At 36.0% G+C, this 17,242-nt stretch overlaps 1 protein-coding gene across 1 annotated transcript in view; it reads right to left on the bottom strand.

Moving 5' to 3' along the window:
* Window positions 1-3,375: 3,375 nt before the first annotated feature.
* Window positions 3,376-17,242, bottom strand: part of LOC131937136 (C-type mannose receptor 2-like) — a 36,613-nt gene continuing 22,746 nt past the window's right edge. The window contains exons 19-29 of the mRNA XM_059294327.1: window positions 16,998-17,113; window positions 16,324-16,463; window positions 14,564-14,763; window positions 12,766-12,890; window positions 12,257-12,306; window positions 6,949-7,106; window positions 6,004-6,010; window positions 5,666-5,842; window positions 4,509-4,637; window positions 4,124-4,287; window positions 3,376-3,477 (exon numbers count right to left, since the gene is read on the bottom strand). Coding sequence (XP_059150310.1) covers window positions 3,376-3,477; window positions 4,124-4,287; window positions 4,509-4,637; window positions 5,666-5,842; window positions 6,004-6,010; window positions 6,949-7,106; window positions 12,257-12,306; window positions 12,766-12,890; window positions 14,564-14,763; window positions 16,324-16,463; window positions 16,998-17,113 — 1,368 coding nt within the window. The remainder of the gene's footprint in view (window positions 3,478-4,123; window positions 4,288-4,508; window positions 4,638-5,665; window positions 5,843-6,003; window positions 6,011-6,948; window positions 7,107-12,256; window positions 12,307-12,765; window positions 12,891-14,563; window positions 14,764-16,323; window positions 16,464-16,997; window positions 17,114-17,242) is intronic.

Here is a 17,242-nt window from a genome sequence, read left to right as displayed (position 1 = left end):
GGGAATGTCGGAGCAAATGGCAACTGGTCTTGATATTGGACCAGAGGAAGTGAGATTGTATCCTGTACAGATGATCAGTACCTTTCATGAGACTAATCAAGGGGAGATGAATCTAGGTTATGAGAGAGTGTTTGTACAGCGACCTATAGGTGGAACCTTTATTGAACCCCTTGATGAGACACCACCACCACCCAACCCAGCTTCTGACAGGGACAGTGACATCAGGTTCCATGATGAGGAGGAAAGGTTGCAAACATTTTCGGGGTGTTGGTCCGACGTCTACCCGGTCGACCCTATCAGTTTGGCTAAAAATGGTTTTATCTTCATTGGACCTGGTGACCTTGTCAAGTGTATTTTCTGTTTGAATACGTTGAGGGGTTGGGAAACGGGTGATGTGGTAGAAGAAGAACATCGACGCTATTATCCAGACTGTCCTTTTGTACGGGTTGCACATTCACACACACACACACACAGGAGTTGTTTTAAGTAAATAAAATTTTTATATACATTTAAATGCTCTTTTGTGATTAATTGTAATAGTTGATTAAAAGGTGTGACAACTTTCCCATCCAACTTTGAAATCCCACGCAGTCAAAACATCGGTGTCAGTTATACACCGCAAACCAAACGTTTTTCACTCAAACCAAAAAGCTCTCACATACACACACACACACACACACACGCACACACACACACACACACACACACACACACACACACACCATCACAAAACGAACTGGTAAAGACAAAAACAATATTACATCAGGAAAACTTCACCGACCCTAGTATAAATTCTATCCGCAACAACTCCAAGACATGGATGGACAGAGTTTGAAACATGCCTCGGTGAAAACTTCACCGACCCTAGTATGAAGTCACACACACACACTCACACGCAAACACACACACACACACACACAATCACAAAAGTGAACTTGTAAAGACAAATAATATTCCATCGTTGAAAACTTCACCGACTCTAGTATAAACCTTCCACCAACCCTTTCCAAAACATAGGCCCTACATATAACAACTTTGAAACCTACCTAGGTGAAAACTTCACCGACCCTAATATGAACTCGGCTGCCAACAATTCCAAGAACATGTATGTACCAACATGCCTCGGTGTTAATAAAACTCCCTCGACTCTAGTGTAAACTCTACCCCTAACAATTCCTAAACATACATGGTCTAGCTTCGAACCCTGCCTCGGTGAAAACTTCACCGACCGTAGTATAGACTCTACACCAACCCCTTCCAAAACATCGTGTACCAACATCACTCGGTGAAAACAAAATCATTCCCACTCTAGTATGGATTCGGCCCCTAACACTTCCAAAACATGCCTGTATCAACTTTGTAACCTGCCTCGGTGAAAACTTCACCGAGGCAGGTTTGAAACCTACCAACTCCAAAAAATCCGTGTAACAACTTTGAACCAAGCCATGGTGAAACCAAAACCATACCACCCTAGTAAAAACTCCACACCTAGCAACTCCCAAACATGCATGGTCCGAGTTCAAAACCAACCTCGGTGAAAACTTCACCGACCCTAGTTTTAAACCTACCAACAACAAAACATGGATATACCAACTACATACAACACACGGGTTCGACCCGGGTCGCTCAATACTATTTCTTTACTCGATCAAAAATCCTATGACACTGTCCGTATACCTGTTAGTGGAAAGCGCGGGACCAGCTGTTGCATAATGACCTAAGTGCTTCGCGGAGCTGACAAATCGATCGACGTACTTCGCGGAGCTAACAATTCGATCGGGGAAAAAACCAATACAGTGGTAACAGGTGTTCCCACACTTAACGCTGGCTTCGCGTTAATTACCATACCCCCCCCCCCCCCCCCCCCCCGGTGGGATCGCTTCGCGAACCCACATAAATCATCATGACCCGTCAAACCGAGCGGGGAAAAATCACTGATGCATAACAAAATTTAATTAGGTGGGACATCATGCTGTGATGGCCCAGTGGGTGCGATCAATATAAAACCCATAAATCTCCGGTCGGTGGTTGACAAGAACAAAGGATCGCGGATCGATATGTAACAGCTGTGGCTGATCGTTATCTTTAATGGATGTTCTATTTTTGTAACGTTCGTTGTGTTGGAGAATGGTCCCTATACAAAGACTGTTCTAGTACATGCTAGTGTTAGTCTTTTATTTAAAACATACATACATTCAAATAAATAAACAACATTAAACAACAAAGAAAAGAAATATATCAAATAAATAAATTAAACAAAGTAATCAAAATCAAATTAATTAAATTAAATTCAAACTAATAATCAAATTAAAATAATTACGTAACTAGTTAATAAAATTAAAAAATTAAAAATTTAAAAATTAAAAAAATTAAAATCCAATTACGTAACTACTCAATAAAAATAATTAAAAAGTAAACAAATAATCAAATTACGTAACTCGTTAATAAAAATTACACAATATAAACAAAGTAATTAAATCAAACAACAAGTAAACAAACAAATTAAACAAAATAAAAATACAATCAAAGTAATTAAATTACGTAACTCGATAATAAAAATTAATTAAAAATTTAAAAACTCATTAAAACTCATTAAAAAACGCATTAAAATTACGTAACTAGGACAGTGATGACGTCACAATGTGACTGATTACGTCACAAGGTCAATGATTACGTCACAAGGTCACAAAAAGGTGACCTACTTCCCCACCACCTGCGCCAACCCCAGTTGGCGTAGTATTTTACTATATGTCGTTGTCCCGCCACCACCACCACCACCACCGCTCCTCCACATCCGCCAGCCCCAGGCTGGGAGTATTTTACTATATGTCATTGTACATCCACCACCACCACCACCACCTGGTGGTGGGAGTATTTTACTATATGTCATTGTACATCCCCACCACCACCTGCGCCAAAAAACCGACCCAAAAGGGACCTAATATACTACTCAGGTTAAACTTTATTAATTTAAATAAAACAGCAATCAGGTACCATAAATGGCTAGGGTTGGGATGGTACATCTAGTGGAATCTGGCTATAGAAATGGTAAGTATGTTTGAAACAAAACCGCTCGTTTTTCGAGAAATTACACATACACACAAACACCTACACATACACACAAACACACACAGAAGGGCATGTTTGAAAAGTTTTAAGGCTCCGGGAGGTTATAAACCGTCAAAATTTCTCAAAATGTCTATGTAGATGTTAGCACGTTTACATTACATCCTTTATATTCCGTACAGTTTACAGTGGGGAGGTGTTAGTTCACGAAAACTGTTGACAATTTCATTTAATTCTTGTGCACGCTTACAATACTTTCTTTATAGATCTACCCAGCACATGAGATAATGTAAGTGCTTTTCTTGTAGGCTATACTGGCCTCTTACAAACATAAAGTGGGGCGATGGACTCGTCTGATGTTGAGTGTAGAATGAAACAGCTGGGGGTTGAAGTGCGTGTAGAATGAAACAGCTGGAGGTTGAAGTGCGTGTAGAATGAAACAGCTGGGGGTTGAAGTGCGTGTAGAATGAAACAGGGGGGGGGGTTGAAGTGCGTGTAGAATGAAACAGCTGGAGGTTGAAGTGCGTGTAGAATGAAACAGGGGGGGGGGTTGAAGTGCGTGTAGAATGAAACAGCTGGAGGTTGAAGTGCGTGTAGAATGAAACAGCTGGGGGTCGAAGTGCGGGTAGAATGAAACAGGGGGGGGTTGAAGTGCGTGTAGAATGAAACAGCTGGGGGTCGAAGTGCGGGTAGAATGAAACAGCTGGAGGTTGAAGTGCGTGTAGAATGAAACAGCTGGGGGTTGAAGTGCGTGTAGAATGAAACAGCTGGAGGTTGAAGTGCGTGTAGAATGAAACAGCTGGGGGTTGAAGTGCGTGTAGAATGAAACAGCTGGGGGTTGAAGTGCGTGTAGAATGAAACAGCTGGAGGTTGAAGTGCGTGTAGAATGAAACAGCTGGGGGTTGAAGTGCGTGTAGAATGAAACAGCTGGAGGTTGAAGTGCGTGTAGAATGAAACAGCTGGGGGTTGAAGTGCGTGTAGAATGAAACAGCTGGGAGTTGAAGTGCGTGTAGAATGAAACAGCTGGGAGTTGAAGTGCGTGTAGAATGAAACTCACAGAAACATAATAACTGTAATGGGATGGCACCCTTGGCTCTCTGCGACCCCAGTTGACGAAGGTCACCTGTGAACCATCCACCCATTGGAACTCGCTTCTGTCTGTGTTATTGAACCCAATCCAGAAATCTTGTTTATATTCTCTCGCTAGCATGATGACCATGTCTGAAAACACAAATTCATGAGTTAAATGTAACATCCTATCTAAACTCGTGAGTTGAATGTAACGTTCAATTTAAAAACATGTGGTTTTGACATGCGTGTTTAGTGCTGGTTTGTAAATGTGACATTAGCACGTGAGTTAGTGCTGGATTGTAAATGTGACTTTAGCACGTGAGTTAGTGCTGGATTGTAAATGTGACTTTAGCACGTGAGTTAGTGCTCACCTTGATCCACCTGGCTGTTTATTGATGCCAACGTGACGTTCACGGCAGTGCTCATGTTCTTGCAGGCCTGTCTGGCACTTGACCAGTCCAGTCTTTTGTCACTGAGGTAATAGCACTTCCTGCTGACCGCTGGTGGAGATTTAACAACTATATTTAAAGTCCAAGATGGAACCGAAGCTTAAAACCAACAAATAATCAACACACAAGAGTAACCGTGACACATGAAATTTGTTGTAATGTTAACACAGTGTATGCCAGTAAAAATAAACCGGGAGTGATCTCCCCGAAACTTTCTCGAATATACTTATATAACTTGGAATATAGACATGATTTTCAATTGCTTAAACTTTTAAAAATAGAATAGAATCACATAGAAAAAAGAATTGCGCACCAAGTGAACGCCAAAACAAAATGTGCATAATAGTGCGGAATATTATTAGTACTTTATAAATTTACGTGCGTTTTTTTAGAAATCGGAAATAGCGTAAATTAGTACTTCCGGTCAACGGAATTTACTCAAAATTTGACATAAGGTAGAGAATTAGATTTTTTAATTACATGTGAAATTTCATTCATCTATCTGAAATAGTACTCAAGTTATAGGCTTTTGAAAAATTCAAAGTAGAAAAAGTACCACTTCCGGTTATCGGAAATCGCTCAAAAGTTGATACGGATCTAAGATTTTGATAAAATACTAATATATGAAATTTCATCAACCTAGCTGTAACGGTACTCAAGTTATCGTGTTTACACACACAAAGACACACACACAGACAAACAGGCATACGGACAAGATTGCAAAGTTATGTTTTTCCGTATCAGTAAGATGTAAAACGTCGGGATTTTTTTTTTTTGCACGATTACAAGACTTTCTCTATAATTCATATATACGAGAAAGTAAAAAGTAAAGATTCCCCATTCGACTTAGCGATCCATTTGGCACATGAAGTAGAGTAATGTTTCTTGTCCTCGGCATATAAAGGGGATGGTGTTGTCAGCACTAAGCAAAGTCGCCTTTACTTTAACCAACCTAAGTCAGGTACACATCCAAGCTGAGTTGGCTCAGGGACGTCCTTCAGTCAAAAGTCGCAAAAGAGATTCGAACTCAAAACATTTGGATGCCAATACATGTCCCAAAACAAAATAAAACTGCTGACCTAAGCTGAAAAACTTGTGAGGACAGATTCCATCTTCCCCTGGGTCAGTGTCTGTAGTTCCAGACCCCGGACTGCTGGTCGCTGGGGTAGGGCTGCTGGAGGGGTCATTGACCTCTTGACCTCTCCTCTTGCACACAAACCTTGTCAAAGCAGTGCACGACTCGTCCAACCAGACATCTAAGATTAATTAAAAAACATGACTCGGTAATTTCGCCTGAAAGATCTTTAAACACCTAACAGAGACATTTAGTAGATGAACTTTTTACATCACAAATGTTGTGCTTCCACAGCGTCTTAAAGATTTATATTGTGATTTGCGTACTAGCCATATGACTTACCCGATTTCTGATAAACACAAGTACGGAGACTTTTGGTATTGATATAATCTTGGTACATAAACCAGTTGAGGAATGCTACAGGGCTACCATCCGACCATCTGATGTATATATATATGTATATATATATATATATATATATATATATATATATATATATATATATATATATATATATATATATATATATATATATATATATATATATATATATATTTAAATTCCCCATACTTACGTATACATTTGACTATTCACTTGCAGGCCTATCCAGGAAGAGTCACATTTCTCTCTTTTCGTCTGTTGATAATTTATGTGGATAAATTTATGTGGATAAATTTGTGGGTAAATTTATGTGGATAAATATAATAATTTATGTGGATAAATATAATGTATGTGGATAAATATAATGTATGTGGATAAATGCAATTTTAGTGGAGAAATATTATTTATGTGGATAAATATAATTTTAGTGGAGAAATATAATTTGTGTGGATAAATATAATTTATGTGGAGAAATATAATTTATGTGGATAAATAAAATGAAGCTGGAAGATAAATATAGGAACCAAGAAAAATCGTGTGTAATATTTAATGAAATTACTTCTTTTTTCAAATGTAACTAAGATTTATTACATGCCAAAAGTTATATTAAAGTAGCAGTAACTTAGTATTGAAGACGGAATGTGGGACATTGCTTGTATTGACCAAAAAGAACGTGTAAAAAAGCTGCCTAAAATATTCCACTTAACCCAGTCGGCCAACTTATTCTGCGTTCTGACCGAACTTTCTGCTCATTTGGACAAGTTATTTTGGCGATTATCTGTCATTTTACGTCCATTTCCATCATATTGTATTTTAGGTAAACAAATTATCCTCTACGAACGATGTTGACTAGAATCTACATGGCTAAACGTGAGAAGGAAACCAATAGAAATATTTCAACTGTACCAGAGTGGACAGAGCATGTTCTTCGTCCAGTGAGTGCACGCTGACCAGGTCAGCTCCGAGCGACAGGCACGTGGATCTGGCACCATGCCAGTCCCTGAGGTCGGCACTGACGTAGTAGCAGAACCCATTGTAGTAAGTCCAGGACGGGCCGGAACATGCTGGAAATTTCAAGATTTTAAGTTGCTGTCGTCTTGATAGGAGCTTAATATAAATCAGGGGCGGAACTACAGTACCGCCAGACCCCGCAATGCGGGGGGGCCCGGGCCATTTAGGGGCCCACAGCCGACCATAATCAATTTATTTTTTTAGTTAAAAAAAATCTTGATACATTTTTGACTTTATGGTTGTTTTGTAAAAAGAATACTGTAGCTGCGGTTTCATTATCTTTATTCTATAGACACCATCCCGGGTCCTCTTTCTCCAACAATCAAACACGCGTTGTTGTCGGAAAAATTCGTATGAAAATCGCGTGAATGACAGGCAAGCGTTCAAACCACTTCCATGACTTATTTCCCTTTTTCAAATAGTCAAGTATGTGTGCTCTTAAGCTCCTTTTAATAGATTGCACTAAACAAATTAAAAAGCAATTACATCTCTTAATTATTATTTAAAAAAATTCATAATAAAGAATGACAAAGCATAAAACGGAAATGTATTTAAAACTAATAATATAAATACAAAAAAAACATGAAAATAAACATAACGCGGGAAACCATTACACATACAAAGCTTTCATGCTTCATATTCTTTTGACCGACCAACATACTGGAAGCATTAAACATATATTTAAAGCAGAGATTTTCAGACTAATAGCACTCTAACACACACAGAGTGGATAGTGAGACTGATCTTCGATTTTACGCTGTTTACGATTGTCACTATTAATTTAAAAAAAAAATAGCACTCACAGAGTGATCACAGCAAAAAAAAAAAATAGCACTCACAGAATTGTGACGTGTTCTTGTAACTTGTTTTAATTTCTTTAAAAAAAATTTAGTATTTTTAATTTAAAAAAAAAAAATCGAACAATCCCGAAATGAGTACTGTGTAGGTATTTTCGTATTTTGTTTATATACAAAGGCACACACACACACACACACACACACATATATATATATATATATATATATATATATATATATATATATATATATATATATATATATATATATATATATATATATATATATATATATATATATATATATATATGGGGCCCAAAATAATTCTTTGCGGGGTGGCCCTTTTTTTCTAGTTCCGCCACTGATATAAATAAGGTAATCTAAATTGATGTGTCCTAAATTCTACCGGTGTCATGTTTTTTAGGTGTCTTACATTATACAGGTGACCTATAATCCAAAGGTGTCATGTTCAACATGTGGCATAAGGTCTACAATGTCATAAATTCTACAGGTGATATAAATTCTACAGGTGTCATAATGTCTACAGGAGCTTGGTAATTCCTAACATTACCTTTTTGTTGACTTTCTATCACCTTATTTACATGATGTACTGAATCTGAAAGCCATTGAAACATTACAGATCATTAGTATATTATCAAACTCTCAGTGCTTTCGTGTGTATCTAATAATTTAGTGTTATGAGTACTGTATCAAATAATAGTAATTTCTCATGTCAGATATTTATAGCCATTATCTAGAGAGTTTCATAATAGAATTTTAGCAAGCTGAAACGTTTTTTCTCAAAAGTTCTTTATCATTTTATTATGAATTAAAATTAAATCATTAAATTTCAACAAATGAAATTATAATTTTAATAAAGTGATGTTACGACATTTACTTCAGAATCATCAATCTTAGTTATTATTGTAATTTGGAAGTGATTTCTTCAAAGATGATGAAGGATTACGTGTCAATTTATAAAGGCTATTGGCACAGATGTCAGGCAGCTTTTATTGCCTTCAAGGCTCGTGTCCATGAACAAACTACAAGGCAGCCGTTGTTTGAATTTGGAGTTGATCTCCAAGCTGGGTTTCTGTCCCCAGCAATCAAGCCTCAACTATCCGGGGTTTTGAACTCGGGAGCTTTCAAATTAACAGCCATGAGTTTTACCTGCGACTTATAAATGTAATCTCTTAACTCTAAGTTGATTGATTTTCCCACGTTTTCTTTAACTTGCTTTCGCGTCTGTTTGTTTGTTTGTTTGGTTGTCAAATCAAATCTTGCGATCGAAATTTTGGGCACTTCCCAGTTAGCTAGCGCGCTGAAATTTTCAGGGAAGCTTTGTTTCCGATGACAATACAATATTCAATTGTTATTATTACTAAATTGATCCATGGAAACATTTTATTGATCATTTTAGACCCCTATATATTTGTACAAAAATCGTGGGGAAAAGGGACATAAACCAGTAATTGTAATTTGATGAAAACAAGGTTCGGTACTCTCCCTCTTTTGGCTTACTGAGTAGTGGTCACGCGGTGTTTGTGTACAAACCTATGCAAATTGGAAAAGGCACGTGTTTTTTACGAGTTGTCTTCGTTTACCCAAAAAAAAAGTGAATGCGAGAAGATAAAATCGATAGCGAGATTTGAATGCAAACAAACAGACAAAGACTAAAAAGTAGAAAATAATTACCATTAAAAAAGTTTTTAAAAACCCTCGTGGGTTTTTAAAAACTTTTTTAATGATAATTATTAGTATTGACTTCTGACAACAGCCTCACCTGCGGGGAGCGAGCAAGCGTATCGTTGTTTCAGTGAACACGTTTCTGTAGACCACCTGGAACTAAAGACATTGATCTGCGGAATTTATAAGATGAGTAATGGCAGGTATTGGTCTACGGAATTTGTAAAGGTGAGCTATGTAATGGTAGGTATAAATCTGCCATCATTATAAAGATGAGTTATGTAATGGTAGATATAAATATGCCATCATTATAAAGATGAGTTATGAAATGGTAGGTATAAATATGCCATCGTTATACAGATGAGCTATGTAATGGTAGGTATGAATCTACCATAATTATAAAGATGAGTTATGTAATGGTAGGTATAAATCTGCCATCATTATAAGATGAGTTATGTAATTGTATGTAAAGATCTGAGAAATCATAAATATGAGCTGTGTTGGTTAAATCAGGAAACCTTTACCTTATGTTTATGTGTAAATAGGTAAAGCATTTATAATGTAAATCGTAATTTTAAAACAATTATCTTTCCCACAATTTCAAATTTCTGGTATATAAATTTTCTAAAAAATAACCAGTCGGACTAAAATTTCCGGGGGGGGGCACTATTAATGGTATATATTTTCTAAAAAATAACCACTTCGTTCGGGGGGGGGGGGGGCGGTAGACTTTATTTGGTGGGGAGAAGTCCGTCTCCCCCCCCCCGCAGAGAGAAAAAACTCTGCTTCTAAAAGGGTTTTAAACCTTTACATGTTACTTTAGGTATTTTACTTAACCTCTAGATGATATTTTAAGTACTAAACATTTATATGTCATTCTATTTACTGATCTTGCATGTTTTTCTTTGTACCAAACGGTGTGATGTTAGATGCTAAACTTGAACCTGTTCTTTTAAACATTAAACCTCCAGATTTTATTCTTTATATTCTGTTCACGTCACTAAAGATTTGATTGGCTAAAAGATATCTACTTCTACCCCAGGCCTTACACTAAAGATTTGATTTGCTAAAAGATATCTACTTCTACCCCTTACACTAAAGATTTGATTGGCTAAAAGATATCTACTTCTACCCCTTACACTAAAGATTTGATTGGCTAAAAGATATCTACTTCTACCCCTTACACTAAAGATTTGATTGACTAAAAGATATCTACTTCTACCACTTACACTAAAGATTTGATTGGCTAAAAGATATCTACTTCTACCCCTTACACTAAAGATTTGCTTGGCTAAAAGATATCTACTTCTACCCCTTACACTAAAGATTTGGTTGGCTAAAAGATATCTATTTCTACCCCAGGCTTTACACTAAAGATTTGCTTGGCTAAAAGATATCTACTTCTACCCCTTACACTAAAGATTTGATTGGCTAAAAGATATCTACTTCTACCCCTTACACTAAAGATTTGGTTGGCTAAAAGATATCTACTTCTACCCCTTACACTAAAGATTTGGTTGGCTAAAAGATATCTACTTCTACCCCTTACACTAAAGATTTGGTTGGCTAAAAGATATCTACTTCTACCCCTTACACTAAAGATTTGATTGGCTAAAAGATATCTACTTCTACCCCAGGCTTTACACTAAAGATTTGACTGGCTAAAAGATATCTACTTCTACCCCTTACACTAAAGATTTGATTTGCTAAAAGATATCTACTTCTACCCCAGGCCTTACACTAAAGATTTGCTTGGCTAAAAGATATCTACTTCTACCCCTTACACTAAAGATTTGATTGGCTAAAAGATATCTACTTCTACCCCTTACACTAAAGATTTGATTGGCTAAAAGATATCTACTTCTACCCCGGGCCTTACACTAAAGATTTGATTGGCTAAAAGATATCTACTTCTACCCCAGGCTTTACACTAAAGATTTGACTGGCTAAAAGATATCTACTTCTACCCCAAGCCTTACACCAAAGGAGGGTTAGCAAACCGTTTACATCAAAACACAACTCGCTGGGGTCGCCAGTCGTCTCAGACGTCCGCGCTGTTCTCACTCTGTTGTAGTCCACAGGAGACCCGTCCGTCCAACTGTAGACTAAGGCAAAAATTTCGATTGACTGGTGGTGTTGATACATGGATAAATGGATATGGATACAGTTTGATTGTGAATAGTATTCATTTATTGCGGGTCTGCTGATGGCGTTAATATGGATGTATTTTAGATAGTATTTTTTAAAATAAATCTTGGGCTGTGTGTGGTATTAATTTAGATAGATCCTTGATTGTGTATAGCCTTAATTTAAATAAAGATTTTGAGTAGAGGGTAATAATTCCCGGAAATCTTGGTTTATGGATTTTATTAATTTGGATGAATAATAAAACAATTTTCATGCACGAAGGCAAAAAATGCTAAAATGATGTTCAAGGCCTCCATAGAAAATTGCCCGGATATTTTAAAGGTAATTTCTTTGTTAAGTTTCAGTTTTAAGAGAGCATATAAATACTTCAGCTTTTAACTTTCTAAAGGATTAGTTGTTTTTTTTTTTTTACTTTCTAACTAAAGGATCAGTTTTTTTTTAACTTTCTTCGTTACATTTTCAATTTTTTTCAATTTCAGTTTTTAAATTTGCTAAATTTTAGTTTTGAGTCACTTAGTAAAGTTTTAGCCTTGAGTCATTAAGTTAACAATGAGACACTGCCATCAACTGACCTGTGGATCCGTTGTCCATGTAGAGGCCTATCCAGAAACTTCTGGAATCACTGTGGAGTCAGATTTTCATTCTTTAAAAGTTATTCAAAGTCCATAATCAGAGTGAACTATAACAATTCTAGATGTGCTCCGTATAACATGGTATTTTTTCATTAATATTCTAAGTATTTGAAACATTTGTAGAAACAAATGTTATTTAAGGAATTGTTAGAAGCTGTGTACCGCACATTTACCAATGTGTGCTTTACAGTTGTTCCCGGCTGTACTAACCCATGCCCACTTCTTAACAGGTCTTAACATGCCTTGTTGCTTATAACGTTTTAGCCTAAATATATAACGCTTAGACAACTAGAATGCATGATCGCTACAAATCCTAAAACTGCCAAAATATAGACAGTTTAGACGAAAGTTAAAACTACCAAATGCACGTAGGACGTCAAACCTAACCCTCCTAAATCCAGAGAGTTTAGATGAAAATCTACCTAATGCACGTAGGACGTTAACCTTACCTTAACCTGGAGAATTCATAGGTGAGTAGAATCGTCTGGTGGTCAGTGTGGATGCTGGCTAGGCTAGTGCCAAAACTCTGGCAGGCCCTCTCGGCATCTCGCATGCTCTGCTTGTCCAGGGAGATCTGCAGGTAAATATTTAACAAGGTCACTATGTGAAAGGTTATTTTAACAAGGTCACTATGTGAAAGGTTATTTTAACAAGGTCACTAAATGCAAGGTTATTTTAACAAGGTCACTATATGCAAGGTTATTTTAACAAGGTCACTATATGCAAGGTTATTTTAACAAGGTCACTATATGCAAGGTTATTTTAACAAGGTCACTAAATGCAAGGTTATTTTAACAAGGTCACTATATGCAAGGTTATTTTAACAAGGTCACTATGTGAAAGGTTATTTTAACAAGGTCACTAAATGCAAGGTTATTTTAACAAGGTCACTATGTGAAAGGTTATTTTAACAAGGTCACTATGTGAAAGGTTATTTTAACAAGGTCATTATATGCAAGGTTATTTTAACAACGTTATTAAGTGCCAGGTTATTTTAACAAGATCATTCTGCGTAAGGTTATTTTAACAAGGTCATTTTTTTCAAGGATATTTTAACAAAGTTATTTCGTGCAAGGTTATTTTTACAAGGTCACTATCTACAATGTTATTTTAACTAGGTCATTATATGCAAGGTTATTTTAACAAGGTTATTTTAATAAGGTTATTATGTGAAGGGTTATTATGTGAAGGGTTATTTTAACAAGGTAATTTTAACAAGGGTATAATTTGCAAAGTTATGTAAACAAGGTTATTATTTGCAAGTTTATTATTACAAGGTCATTATATGCAAGGTTATTTTGACAAGGTTATTATTTGCAAGGTTATTTTAACAAGGTCATTATGTGCAAGGTTATTTTAACAAGGTCATTATATACAAGTTTATTTTGACAAGGTTATTATTTGCAAGGTTATTTTAACAAGGTCATTATATGCAAGGTTATTTTAATAAGGTTATTATTTGCAAGGTTATTTTAACAAGGTTATTATTTCCAAGGTTATTTTAACAAGGTTATTATTTGCAAGGTTATTTTTACAAGGTCATTATATGCAAGGTTATTTTAACAAGGTTATTATTTGCAAGGTTATTTTAACAAGGTTATTATTTGCAAGGTTATTTTAACAAGGTCATTATATGCAAGGTTATTTTAACAAGGTTATTATTTGCAAGATTATTTTAACAAGGTCATTATTTGCAAGGTTATTTTAACAAGGTTATTATTTGCAAGGTTATTTTAACAAAGTCATTATATGCAAGGTTATTTTAACAAGGTTATTATTTGCAAGATTATTTTAACAAGGTCATTATTTGCAAGGTTACTTTAACAAGGTCATTCTGTGTAAGGTTATTTTAACAAGAATGTTCTGAATAAAAATTGTTTTCAACGAGGTATTAATTAATGACGATGCTCCTTGCTTTAAAGTCTTGAATTACGATCATTAATAAATGATTGTGTTGATAGCTCTGAGATTAATATACATGATTTAATGATTACGCAGACATATGTGGGATAAGAAAACAGGTATGTTACTAAACTTTTTAAAAAATACTGGCACACACACACACACATATATATATATATATATATATATATATATATATATATATATATATATATATATATATATATATATATATATATATGTAAATGTATCTGCATAAATGAATTTAAAAGTATATATACATATATACATTTATAGATGTATATAATATGCATATCTATTTATTTATTTATTAATTTATATTACGTAATAGCAGCGGTCCCCAAACAGCTTCCAGTTCTGTGGACACGTCTGTGTGGATGACGTGGATGTCGTGACCGATGGTCTGATGTACCCTTGGCGACTTGACTGACAGATAAAAGATTCGTTACCATCACATTCTCTATCGTACCAGCTGTTTAACCAGGCAGAAGAGTCCATGACGTAACAGGCGTTGAGGGATACGTCTGCGATCATAAATGTACGAGAGGAATAAGAGATGGGAGAAAACACTTGTACAGCGAGTGGGGTTTGGCGCTTCACACAGAGAGACGCACACACATACATACAGACACACACACATACACATACATACACATACATACAGACAAACACACATACACATTCATACACAAACACAGAGAGAGAGAGAGAGACACACACATACATACATACACACACACATACACATACATACACGAACACACACAGAGGACACACACATACACATACATACACAAACACACACAGAGACACACACATACACATGCATACACAAACACACAAAGAGACACAAACATACACACACACAGACACATACATACACAAACATTCGAACTTTAGGAAAATGTACTTTTGTAAGTATAGTCCATCCTATCATACAACCAAAGCAACACACTCAGATTTGACCAGCCAAAATATTCCTTATCCACTGGCACATGCTCCAATGTAACTAAATACGACATTCCCTGATTTAACCAATTGCTACATTCCTCAATTAAATCAACTGGGAGAGTTCGTAATTTAACAAACTACCACATTCCCGGATTTAACCAATTGCTACATTCCTTAATTAAATCAACTGGGAGAGTTCGTAATTTAACAAACTACCACATTCCCGGATTTAACCAATTGCTACATTCCTTAATTAAATCAACTGGGAGAGTTCGTAATTTAACAAACTACCACATTCCCTAATTTAACCAATTGCTACATTCCTCAAATAAATCAACTGGGAGAGTTCGTAATTTAACAAACTACCACATTCCCTAATTTAACCAATTGCTACATTCCTCAAATAAATCAACTGGGAGAGTTCGTAATTTAACAAACTACCACACTCCCTAATTTAACCAATTGCTACATTCCTTAATTAAATCAACTGGGAGAGTTCGTAATTTAACAAACTACCACATTACCGGATTTAACCAATTGCTACATTCCTTAATTAAATCAACTGGGAGAGTTCGTAATTTAACAAACTACCACATTCCCGGATTTAACCAATTGCTACATTCCTTAATTAAATCAACTGGGAGAGTTCGTAATTTAACAAACTACCACATTCCCTAATTTAACCAATTGCTACATTCCTCAAATAAATCAACTGGGAGAGTTCGTAATTTAACAAACTACCACACTCCCTAATTTAACCAACTACCACATTCCTTAATTTAACAAACTACCACACTCCCTAATTTAACAAACTACCACACTCCCTAATTTAACCAACTACCAAATCCCCTAATTTAGCGAACTGCGACATTCCCTTATTCAGCGAGTTTCCCAACACCAAAAAAAAACACAGTAAGGTGTTTGACCAAAGACGACATTAAGAAATTAGTTATCCCTGAGCTTAAGTAACCAACTATACAACTGAGAGCTAAACCTTTGTAATATAAATTTAATTTTGTTTTTCTTCACTCAACCAAGATAGAAATAGATTATTTTATTATATAAATATCCGATTTTAAATATGCTTTAAATAAATAAAAAATTAACGAGAAAGTAAAATGTTCTGGTATTACAGCTGGACACAAGGCTAATTGGAAGATAGGTGATAATCTGGTCATTGACCCAAGCGATGCTGTCACTGGTAGTTGACAAACCGATCCAGTAGGAACTTCTTTCTTCCGGTAGCTGGGACTTGATGAAGGCATTCGTTTGACTGGCGACAACAGCAGAAATTATGGTACTACAACAGCAGACGTTATGGTACTACAGCAACAACAACAGAAGTTATGGTACTACAGGAACAGACAGACGTTATGGTACTACAGCAACAACAACAGACGTTATGGTACTACAGCAACAGACGTTATGGTACTACAACAACAGACGTTATGGTACTACAACAACAGACGTTATGGTACTACAACAACAGACGTTTTGGTACTACAATAATAGACGTTATGGTACTACAACAACAGACAGATGTTATGGTACTACAATAATAGACGTTATGGTACTACAACAACAGACGTTATGGTGCTACAACAACATACGTTATGATACTACAACAACAGACAGACGATATAGTTCTACAACAACAAACAGACTTTAAGAACTACAGCAACGTTTTTTTTCTTCTAACTGTCCAGTAAGTGACATTGAAAATCTCGATAACATTTCAAAAATTATCTACACATTTTTAAACTGCCATTTTCCACAAAAAGATCCTATTTGTCTGAGCAGAACTCACCCATCAGGAATGACTGCCAGATGACCTTTGACTGACTGACAGGAAGACTGGGCGTCATCCCAGGTCTTCTCCGCGTCATAAACTGTGAAACACGAAGGCCCGTAACCGAAGCTGTCCTGTACAGACCAGAAGTGTCAAACAAAGCAGTTAATTTAATGTAAGGATAGTCAAATGTATTTAAAAAATGAATAATGCTCTCAAAATGGAGTATTAGAATGAAATTAACACAGCTGCTATTTAACTTG

Source organism: Physella acuta, unplaced genomic scaffold, assembly GCF_028476545.2.
Source record: "Physella acuta isolate Inbredline_101_S28 unplaced genomic scaffold, ASM2847654v3 ptg000200l, whole genome shotgun sequence".
NCBI classification, from domain to species: Eukaryota; Metazoa; Mollusca; class Gastropoda; family Physidae; genus Physella; species Physella acuta.
Note: the sequence above shows the minus strand (reverse complement) of the source record. Positions and strands in the feature narration are given on the sequence as shown.